The 12,172-nt window shown below is 41.2% G+C and overlaps 1 protein-coding gene across 1 annotated transcript in view; it reads right to left on the bottom strand.

The window, feature by feature from the left end:
- LOC124277309 (autophagy-related protein 16-1-like) overlaps positions 1-12,172 on the bottom strand; it is a 42,318-nt gene that overhangs the window by 14,245 nt on the left and 15,901 nt on the right. The window contains 11 exon segments of the mRNA XM_046712960.1: positions 1,840-1,960; positions 2,843-2,914; positions 4,058-4,128; positions 4,925-5,030; positions 6,228-6,303; positions 6,936-7,004; positions 7,207-7,300; positions 7,303-7,366; positions 8,267-8,357; positions 8,808-8,881; positions 9,319-9,418. Coding sequence (XP_046568916.1) covers positions 1,840-1,960; positions 2,843-2,914; positions 4,058-4,128; positions 4,925-5,030; positions 6,228-6,303; positions 6,936-7,004; positions 7,207-7,300; positions 7,303-7,366; positions 8,267-8,357; positions 8,808-8,881; positions 9,319-9,418 — 938 coding nt within the window.

Raw genomic sequence — 12,172 nt, 5'->3', positions numbered from 1 at the left:
GATGTGAGATCTAGGTTATTGACCATCCAATACCGTATCTCTGCATCAGAAAATATGATTCCTCCATCATCCTCAAAACCATCATCATTAACAAATTGTAGATGCTCTTCGGGACTGCGTGTAGCTGTCTGTATATCTGATGAGGTTTGTGGCGATCTAGTTGACTTGTGTGCCGCTCTATGTGGAGATCTGACGGGTGATGAACGAAGTGGAGATCGTCTATGGGATGATCTTCTCGGAGACTTGTGAGGTGAATATTGATAGCTTCGCGCAGCTCTTCGGCAGTCCCTCGATGTTCTTCTAGATGATGAGGATCTGGAATCATATGTTCTTCGCGAATGCCTTCGCGAAGCTTCATTTGCGTCCGGTCCGGGGGATCGATGATATGACCTTCGCGAAGGCCTCCGTGATGTCTGATGGTCTGAGTCCATATCTAGAGATGAAATCGAAGATGGTGATGATCTCTCCCGCCTTCGCGAAGGCCTTCGCGAAGGCTGTACATCTAGGTCCTTCGTCAAGGTGGTGCGGGACTTCCTTCGCCGAAGGTGACATCGCCTTGGCTGCTACGTTGACGGGGTGCCTCTGGGGTGCTGTTCACGTTGGAGCCTTCGCTGGGCTCGGACCTGCTTTGGCGAGTTTGTAGTGGTCCTCCATGATGTTCATAATCTGCCGCATCATGTCTTCTGGGATGATCTGTGACGAAGTCGTCGGGCGTCTTTTCTGCGATGGGGTTCACATCAATGACGCCTGACGCCGGTGTAGAGGCATCAGGCTGCATGGTGATCTCTGCAGAAGTCACAGTCGCTGACACCGGTCGCTTCTTCTGCCGTAAGTCGGGGATGATTATCGGCTGATCATCGTAGAGGCCCAATTCTGCTGCTGGAACGATCTCGGCTGAGAAAGTTCTTGCTGTCTTCGTAGATTTCCCTTTGGAAGTCTGCGCTGCCCTGGGTGTCCTCAATCTGCGTTGAGACGACGATGAGGCCCTCTTAGACTTGGTCTGCAATGACGGGATGTCTGGGGAGGCCGGTCGTTTCTTCGAGGTAACGGACTGCGTCCCACGTTCCTCTACCGAAGGGGTCTCTAGCAGAACACCAGACGGGAGAGGGTCGATCGCTAGCAGCTGACTGGATGGAATATCTGGACTCTCTGCCATGTTTTGCCCTTGTTTGCGTGATCTATCTGCAGCACGTCTTAAGACGCAAAGATGATATTTATTAAATGCAGAATGAGATAAATTAATGCAGTAACTGCAACGTGAATTAAACGCACACGCGTAGAACAACTAGGGCATATTACATGTGGATCGGAGGCAGAAAACGTAATCTACAAATCGTACAGATTTTCATCAACGTAAAGCTAGCTGAACAATCACGAATACACGTGAATAAACAGTAGAAATAACGATAATTAATCAATACAAATAGTAAAGGATACTAGCTATACCTCTATAGTAACCTATGAGAGGTAAAAACTAAGAGATTATCAAAGGATATGGTGTGTAAGGAGACACGAGGCGCTCTCACATCCTGCTCACTGGGCGAAGAAGGAGAGAGTGAACCACATGGCCAGAGGGTGGCGACACCTTTCCCGCCAGGGGAAACAAAGGGGAGCAACTCGTGGTGAGTACCAATTAGTGATTTTATTTTGAAGGGAGCTTCAAATAAGGAGATACAAGTGTTCCACTATGTTCGCAAGAAGAAGAAGACAAGCCAAAGAGCATGAGTCAGGATAAGGAAAAATATTTAAATATCCTAATAAGTGCTTATTGGGTGTTGCCTGGGGTAACCATATGGGTCGTTAGTTACAAAACTGAGGGGTAAACACAGAGATACTTACATGCCTTGCTGTGAAGGTCCCATACTTTGAGCGTCCTGTCATGGCTGCCCGATACAACCTTGTTGGTGTCCCCCAGGAACTTGGCTGCCAGCACCTTGCCACTGTGACCCGTCAGTGTGTGCTGTAACATGCATACATCACAGATGGGTGATACCATAGGTATACCATGGTCAAACATGGTACTCTATACCAAGCTCAAACATAGTACTCTATGTACTGTATACCACGGTCAAACATGGTACTATACGTATTGTATACCAAGGTCAGACATGGTACTCAATGTACCATATACCAGGGTTAAACATGGTACTATACGTATTGTATACCAAGGTCGAACATGGTACCCTATGTACCGTATACCAGTGTTAAACATGGTACTATACATATTGTATACCAGGGTCAAACATGGTACAATATGTATTGTATGCCGGCATCAAACATGGTGCTATACGTATTGTATACCAGGTCAAATATGGTGCTATACGTACTGTATACCACAGTCAAACATGGTACCATATGCCTTGTATACCACAGTCAAACATGGGACTATACGTATTGTATATCAGGTCTTATATATTATATACCATGATTTACAATGTTATTTTACATATGACATATCAGGGTCTAACATGTTATCGTACACATTTTATACCAGTGTCTAAGAAATTATCATACACATTGTATTTCCTAGTGAGGATAAACATGAATTCTGGACAAAGTTTTGTAAAATCCATTACCCACAAGAATGCAATACACTAACTCAGAATCACATGTATGTACAGTGTTGATAGACAACATAACTGAGACAACATAACATCAATAATCAAAGTCTGTGACATCTTTAGTCTTCACTCGAGTGACATTGAGATAGTGTGTTAGTTACATCAACAATGATATTGGCATAAGGTCAAGTGCATGTGAAATCATTACAACACCTCTGCTTGAGATGGATTTTCATTACATCCATTATTTTTAACCATATTTAAACTCTCTACATATTTACCCGTAATCGCTGATCTGCCACAGACCACACTCGACTTGCAAAGTCATTAGAAGCACCAAGAATTAAGCTGTCCTGAAACGAACCAATGCTCATGAATTAATGCTCAACTTCCTCATCAAGGACTGACTATTTCATCCAAATGAATGAATTTTATAAATTCTGAGCCTTGGTAAAATGTTCTGGTATTAGTAATTTAATGTGTATTAATTAGACATAAATTCATGAGCTACATAATAATGTTTCATGTGAAATACTGAAACTAATTTTCGTTTGTATCTGCGCCTTTTTGTTAATATGTCAGCCACTTAATAATTGCGAGTGAACAGGCTTCACTTGTGTGGCCATGATTAGAATCAAATCCAAGATGATCCAACAGGTTAACAACCCGAGAGTACATCAAGAATTATCTCCCTTTGAATGAGTTGACTGACCTCAATGGACAATGTATTGTGATGTCACACAACCAGCTGGTCTACATAAACTTACTAATAAGGAAATCAGGCTGCAGCTTTAGCCACTAGTACGAAACCTGAGTCCAGGAACATTCTGCTTGGTCAGCAAAAAATGACCAAAATAACTAAAAGGTAAATTATGCAAAGAGCCTTGTCTTGGCCTGTATTCTTGAAAGCTTTTGGAATAGACTTGGAAAGTATGAAATACAAGTCAATAAAGGAAAGCAAAAATATCATTCAAGGTCCAGTTCCACAAACTGATCATAGCACCACGACTTAGTGCCAATGTAAACATACTGAGTTACGATCTCCTCAGCGGTGTGATCATGTGAGGTCAGGTGAAATTGGGTTTAACGTCGTGCTTGAGAATATTTTGCTCATATGACGACGTGCATGCGTGTGTATGTGTATGTGCGGCCGCTTGTACTAGCCCAGACTGAAGCTGGTTTTATAGTGCTAGCTCACTGAGATACCATGCCGCAGTGAAGCATGAAAAACCCCACTCAGACACATTATACTGACTCCGAGTCGACCAGTCCTTGTTGTAATAATGCCGAGCGCCAGGCAGGGACCAACAAGTACCATATTTTAACATCTCTTGGTATGACGCGGTCGGGTATCAAACCCACGACCTTCCGCTTTCAGGGCGGACGCTCTAACCACTACGCCACGGAGGCGGTCAGATCATGTGAGCTTCAGGGCCCAGGTAAGTCCAAATAATCTGCATAGTACGTGTATTGGTATTGTGCCTGTGGCCACCTACTTCAATGTCGAACTCTATCGCCATGATGCCAGCGTTGCTACCCGTCAGGATGCCCTTCTGTTCACATTTGCCTGTAATATCATTAACAAATGCATGGCTGTATCACAATTGCGTATATTGATCTCTTATGATACTCATCACTGAATAGTCTGGTCCAGACTTGATTGTTTACAGACCGCCGCCATATAGCTGGAATATTGCTAGGTGCAACGCTAAACAGAAATCAAACAAACATGTCTGTACACACACACAGCTGACATAAAATGTCTGATTTTAACACCAGACCTTCTCCTTCAACTGCCATTCCGTGTATGTTAGCACTACTTAGGTTGCACATGGACCAGGTTCATTAACATCAGCAAAATCCTGGCATAACTAAGGGAGGCAACTCTGTATTGGTGAACACACAAGGGAGTTCCCACAGTTGGGAGGGACATGAAATAGAAAAGGACAATTTCTATTGGGTCAGCAGCAAATATTTTTGAAAGATTATTATTTCCTGAGGGACGGTGGGGTAACCTTGTGGTTGAAGTGTCGTCACACCGAAGACCCAGGTTCGATTCCCCACATGGGCACAATGTGTAAAGCCCGTTTTTGGTGTCCCCAACCGTGATATTGCTGGAATATTGCTAAAAGTGGCGAAAAAACATACTTACACACTTACTAGTATTTATTGAACAAAAATGAGGTCTGGTCACTTTTTCATTATTATTATAATGCTAATATTTGTATAGCACCAATATCCAGCTCAGCTCCTCAAAGGCGCTTTGTTTTTTCCCTCAATCATTGGATGTCAATCTCAAATGGCGCATGAAAAGTATCAATGTCTATAAATCTATCTCTAGCTATGATTTTAAGAAAGCTCACCATTAATAATTTCCCAGAGTTTAATTTTCCTATCGGCACTACCAGTTGCAAACAGTCTCCCAGTGCCGCTCCACTGCACAGCATTTACCTCCCCTTCATGAGCATCCTGTAAGTAAGTATTCAGGTTTAGCATTTATTGTACTGACATGATGTCTCTGAAACGAGAAATAAATATAAACTGAATTACATTTTGATCAACACAGACTAACCTTCCACACGTCCACAGTTATTTGAAACATGATGTTGAAAGAAACAAACAAACTAGTGATGAAAATATACCACTATACATATCAGACCTGAACATTCACTTACCACAGTGACACAGCAGCAATATTGCTAAACATCATTCATTTGAACATCTTGGTTAAATTATTTCTCCTGGCCCTGATTTGTTTTATGGCAGGCCAAAGACATGGCCATAATAATGCTAACAGTGGCCTAAAACAAACTAGTGATGAATATATAGTACTTTACAGATCAGATCTGAACATCTGCTGACGACGGTGACACAGTCGTAAAATTGCTGACTTGGGCATCAAACAACGTTCATTTGAACATTGTGTAATAAATTTAGTTCTTCTGGCCCAGGACCTCTGTTTCACAAAGCTATCGTACTGCTACAACTGTTGTACCTCCTATACTGTAACAAAGACTTACGACAGTCGTAGCGCTACGATAGTTTTGTGAAACGGGGCCCTGATTCAATTCAAGCCAGGCCACAAATAAGACATTGCCAAAATAATGCCAACAGTGGCACAAAAGAACATAAACCCAATCACACCATGTGGTACTTGTTTCTCATGCTGTCAACCACAGGTTTGTCTTGTCTAGACTTGATCATGCACAAACCATGATGACATAGCTGTACTAATGCTGACAATGCCATAAAACAACATACATTCACAAAATGATGTAGTTGTTACTCGTGCTATCAACCACTGGTTTGTCTGGTCCAGACTTGATCACATACAAGATACTGACACATATTGCAGACTAGCATACATACACTGAGTGAGTGAGTGAGTGAGTTTAGTTTTACGCAGCACTCAGCAATATTCCAGCTATATGGCGGCAGTCTGTTAATAATCGAGTCTAGACCAGACAATCCAGTGATCAACAGCATGAGCATCAATCTGCGCAACTGGGAACCGATGACTTGTGTCAACCAAGCCAGCGAGCCTGACCACCTGATCCCGTTAGTCGCCTCTTACGACAAGCATGTGTTACTGAAGATCAATATTCTAACCCGGACCTTCACAGGTTGCAACATACACCGAGTTACAACAAGTGGTGGGGTACTCACAAACACACACTGTGCTTTGCTTGGTATGGAGGCACTGAGACAGATGGGGGTGATCCCTGGAAGCAGGAGCTTCCCGCTGAAACAAACAGGGGGGGCCGGGTCAGCAACACATGTGTATCTATGTCATGCTGTCTGTGATGATGTCGGAGGAAATCACAGAGACTGAGGCAATCCACAACATTAATGTTGACCTGTTTAAGCAGAAGCAGTTTTTAAAATAAAGCATGAAAAATAAATGGTCCTTGTCACAATCCTAAAGTTAATAAAAAGGTTTAAGGATGAATCATTTACTATTGAGTGGGCTGGGTCAGTAGGAATCAGGCCAGGGTCACCAAAACATGTGACAGTCTCTTAGGGAGAATCATTGAAAATAATACAACTATTTAGGGAGGGTCAAGAAAAATCAGACATTTATATACAAAATAGGCCTTATCATTTTGTCTCTTTGAGGACATCATCTCATTGTACAAGGACAAAGACAGAGTCATTTACAAGTATCAGAAGCTTTAGAGGAGGGCATATATTTTCAATACATTAATGCCCCCTCCCTATAATAAATGACCCCTCACTTCCAGGACTCCAATATCACCAGGATCATTATCATTGTTCTTGGTAGCAATTTATCATAATATGGACTATTAGTAACTGAGCTTACACGACTGAAACAATTTCATCCCGACTGTGAGCACCTGTTCCGACACTACTCACGTTTCTGTTATTGAAACAGGTTCCTTTGCAGCATCGGCAAGATCTTTCCGCAACTGTGCTTGTCGTTTCCTGCAAACAAACATAAACATTCAGTGTGTGTCACTGGCATAACCAAACATCACATTGTCAATGTATAAGATTTGTCTGTCCTCTTTTATTACATTAAATACAATCCCAACTGGTAATTGAGACTTATAGATTGTAAAACAAGTCCCAAGGCTCAAGGTTGTTGTTAGGTGACCTAGAGTCTATCTATAGTTCTGCCACCTACTTGAGGAAGTCGTCATTCTCCTCGTTGAGTTTGTCTGCGTCCTTGGCCTTGAGATCCATCCATCGCTGCACCAGCTCACAGTTCTCTTCCATTACCTACGGTACTTCTCCTCCAGCGCTGTGAACGCCAACTGAAGGGCCTGGTGCTCATCCTTCAGCATCTGGTGTAAACAGTGGGTGAGTGAGTGAGTTGGGTTTCATTGTATATACAAACTAACTAAGGTATAAGAGTTTATTTAGCCATATTTAATAAATTGCAAGATGATAACAATATTGAGTGGGTGAGTAGAAAGAGAGTTGGTTTTGTTGTCACATGTAACGTTATTTCAACATTCCTGCAAAATTTTAGACGAAAACCTGGAGAACTGTAAGAAGGAGTACAGACTTGATATTCCATGTGATAAAGCTTTATTCACCAGGCCATCTTAAAATATGTTGTACTTTGCAATATTCACTACACATATGCATAAGCAGAGTTTTAAACTTTTACAGTATCTTTTCTGTGTCCAGGTAAATAAAACTAAATAATAAATGTCCATATTGTTTGTATCACTTAACCTAAAATCTATTCAGATATTCACAAATGATGTTTTGTTTAATCGAAGTTTCTTTTGGAAAAGCAGGAGTGGTATTTCCCTCACATTGTTATCTCCCTTGATTCCATGTCAACACAATGGCAGTGACTGACCATGCAGAGAAATATTTATGAAAATGTAGGAAATAGGACCTGCAAGTGTCAATCATTATCAAAACACTTTATCAATATCACAAAATGTTGCAACACACATTTTTTCCAATACACAGTACCCGTGAAGATCTGGTTTAGAATTGATTGTCGTTAGAGGCGACTAACGGGATCAGGCGGTCAGGCTCGCTGACTTAGTTGACACATGTCATTGTATCCCAATTACGAAGACAAATGCTCATGATGTTGATCACTGGATTGTCTGGACCTGACTTGATTGTTTACAGACCACCGCCATATAGCTGGAATATTGCTGAGTGCGACGTAAACCAACCAACCAACAACAACCCAATACACAGACCTACTCCCCACTGACCTGGTTGGTGGCCTCCAACTCAATGATGGTGTTCTCCAGCTGCCGCTGTGCACTCTTCAGGGCCAGAATGTTAGCTTCAGAGTCGGACAATCTGTCAAACATCATACACAGGTCAACATGTTACTTCCTCGGCACACTGTCAGACGACCAGCCCTCATCGTACAACTGGGTACTTCATATATGTCATGTTTTACTTCAGGCTCAGAAGCCATAATTCTTTTACAGCTGAAACTTAGCATTTTATAATATAACATATCATATTTTCTCAGAATAAATGTAATCATGTGTGCTTGCAGAATAAAGAATAAGAAATAAATAAAGAGTGTGTGTGTGTGTGTGTGTGTGTGTGCGTGCGTGCGTGCGTGCGTGCATGAGATGTCCCTGATTGTAGATAGTACCACACTAATCCATCAATTATGAAATACTTCATATCACTTTTATCACTATTCGTATAAACAAGTCAAACAAGGTCACTAACATATTCCCTTAATGATAAAGGCAGCACTATTGTATTGGGACTGCCCAACAGCCTTCAACCTACTTTGCATCTTTTAGTTGTGATTCCTTTTCTTTTTCTTGTAAAACATTCTTGAGGTCAATAATCTGCTGCGCATTCTGAAACCAAAGGGAAATCATAAACAAAATATTGATGATGATAAACAAGATACTACAACATCTACATCCTTCATGAAAATTTAGGAAGTAAGATAACTAATCTTATCAGTCCCAGGTTTCTTTTGTTATAATGTTCTAAACTATCATTACCAAAACTCAAGCATCATATTTTATACAAGATTATATATTGAGCAGCAGGTGCAACCTGTTTTCGTCTGATGCAACAAGGTTTCTACCTAAGGTTGCACTGGGTGCAAGTAGGTTTCATTTCTTTAAATCGAGCCCTGATTACAAATACTAAAACTACCATCACTACTACTACTACTACTACTACAGCTACTACTACTACTGCTACTACTACTACTACAGCTACTACTACTACTACTGCTACTACTACTACTACAGCTACTTCACCCACTACCACTGCTACTACATACCTCCCCTCTCTTCCGGTGTAGTTCTGTGAGTTCCTCCTGCAACTTGTACAGTTTCTGTTCCAGATGAGCTGTCTTCTCTCCACCCCCACCGCTGCCACCTCTAGAACACAGGGGATACATCACTCAATACTGTGGCCCTAAATATCTACTAATTAATGATAAATATCAGAGAAGTCACTTAAAGCAAAAATAACAAAAAGGTCCGAAAGAAACAAACATATTTCACATCACTGGTGAAAATGAGTGACATATTTAGGTTAATGGCTTACTAACAAAACAGGGGCAGTGGGGTAGCCTAGTGGTTAAAGCGTTCACTCGTCATGCCAAAGGCCTGGGTTCGATTCCCCACATGGGCACAATGTGTAAAGCCCATTCCTGGTGTCCCCAGCCGTGATATTGCTGGAATATTGCTAAAAGCGGTGTAAAACTAAACTCACTCACTCACTACTAACAAAACAGCCTCCTAGACATAATTTAGAAGCAACCCATGAATAAAACTTCATAAAGGCGTATTGTATGAGCACATTTCAGTAACAGTTTATGTAAGGTATTATCTATGACATAATTTTCGGTCGCTAATCACTAATCCTTTTTCCCATTGACAATATTTCCAATTACCAATCTTTTTAAACAGCCCTAATCATATCCATGGTTTTGGTGTATAACAGCTAGTTACAAAAATGGTGTAAGAGTCGTCACAATTGGAAGATCACCGACCAATACTTCTCTGAAGAGGTGATTAACCATGCAAATGGGACGGTCAGGCTCTTTTACACATTGTTTGATTGGCATTCTAGAAGTTGGTGAGTCAAAGATAAAGCATAAAAGCTTAATAACGGTGTAAGAATCTACATTGAAATGTCGCTCTATGCAATAGAGAAGTTGTCATCCATAAACTTGTATGCTTCATCCTTTATGCAGGTCACCATATGTCTGTATAACAATCATGTACAACAATCATGTATAACAATGTTCATAACATCAATCACTTGTCTCTCCAGTCCAGACTCAGTTATTCATGGACCACTGTAACACAGCTGGAACAGTGCCAAGTGCAGCATCAAACAAACAATCAGGCCTGTGCCACTAGTAACTTCCATAAGGATGGTATACAACAGTCATCAGACTGTCTGAGTTTGGTTTTACGCCGCTTTTAGCAATATTCCAGCAACATCACGGCCGGGGACACCAGAAATGGGCTTCACACATTGCACCCATGTGGGGATTCGAACCTGGGTCTTTGGCGTGACGAGCCAACGCTTTAACCACTAGGCTACCCCACCGCCCCAGAGTCATCAGAAGATGACTTATCTTACCTTCATGTAAAATACTTTAATTTCATTGGTCAATGATGGTTTAACAAGTTTCCGTGTCACCCTCCCTGGAGGGTGACAACTGAAAAAACCATTACCCGCTGTCATGGTAACCGCCAAGCTCCCCGCCTGAGAAGCTGAAGCGTTAACAACCGTATGATGTCATAATATGACGCATGCCGTGCCCGGAGTTCGAAAACCATTCGATCAGCTGTTTTTGTGTTCACTTTGTACAGATATATATTACCGACTTTCACTGCTTTATTTAAGCTATTTTATACACTGAGTGGTTTGCACACTCAGCTTAAACATAATTAACAATTTTTATAGCAGTTTTATGCTTGTCAGAATATGTTTCACTGATGTTTAAAATCCAGTCAAGAGGCAGACGCCAGTTTGTTTGCATGTCATATAGTCGGTAGCGATCTTTAACATAAAATAAAATTATATTTTGTACATTTAACATGGCGGTAAGATAAATATGTTGTATGCTTCTCCCTCGGGTAATACGGTCTGATGTATGCGTCTTTGTATCAGTGTCATCCCTCGCCTACCGGCTCGGGTGACACTGCTACAAAGAGGCGTACATCAGACCGTATTACCCTCGAGAGAAGCATACAACTTATCATATCCCCCCAGCCCCCACATATTTGAAAGAACAAATCATCTGACAGTTACTTGAAGTCCAACTTGATTTATATTTTTGGATAAGTCCAAATCGTTTCCATGGAAATCATGAAATATTTAAATGCTAAAAATCTGTAAATAGCAAAAGGCACCACTTCAAGATCTGTCTCATATATCTGCCAAGTTTTGCTGAAAGATATTGAAAGGTTTTCGAGTTGTGCTCCGGAAATGAAGCCCACCCCTCCTTTTTGAGACTAAGTCCAAAACGTTTCCATGGAACTCATGAAAATTAAAATGGCAACAATTTGTAAATAGCAAAAGGCACCACCTTAGGTTCTGTTTGATATATCTACCAATTTTTGTTGAACAATGTTGAACAATTAAAATATCCCCTGCTTCCAGTGACACTACAAGGGGATATTATTACACAGTGGCTGAGGACAAGATTGGGTATTATCACACAGGCGCGCAGCTGCTGAGGACAAGATTGGATATTATCACACAGACACAGGGGATGAGAACAAGATTGGGTATTATCACACAGGCACAGTGGCTGAGGACAAGATTGGATATCATCACACAGACACAGGGGATGAGGACAAAATTGGGTATTATCACTAGGGATGCGCAGTATAAACGGTTTACCGGTATTTACTGGTGCAGACATGAAAACGATACGTATTGCGATACGCTGATCGAAAACTGGTATTTTGACACTGGTATTTTGACATGCATTCGGAAAACTTCGTAACAGTCGGAAATCTTCGGATATTTCCGTCTTTTTAATTGTTCTTTTCCCTGTTTCATTAGTGCCAAATGTTACTTACATTTTTACTTTGTCATGATTAAAAGTTTTTATAAAAGGTTAATCAATCATAGTGATTTTGTTGTGTTTTTGCTTTATAATCAAGCAT

This window comes from Haliotis rubra, unplaced genomic scaffold, assembly GCF_003918875.1.
Source record: "Haliotis rubra isolate DU_JTF1 unplaced genomic scaffold, ASM391887v1 Scf22, whole genome shotgun sequence".
In the NCBI taxonomy this organism is placed as follows: domain Eukaryota; kingdom Metazoa; phylum Mollusca; class Gastropoda; order Lepetellida; family Haliotidae; genus Haliotis; species Haliotis rubra.
Note: the sequence above shows the minus strand (reverse complement) of the source record. Positions and strands in the feature narration are given on the sequence as shown.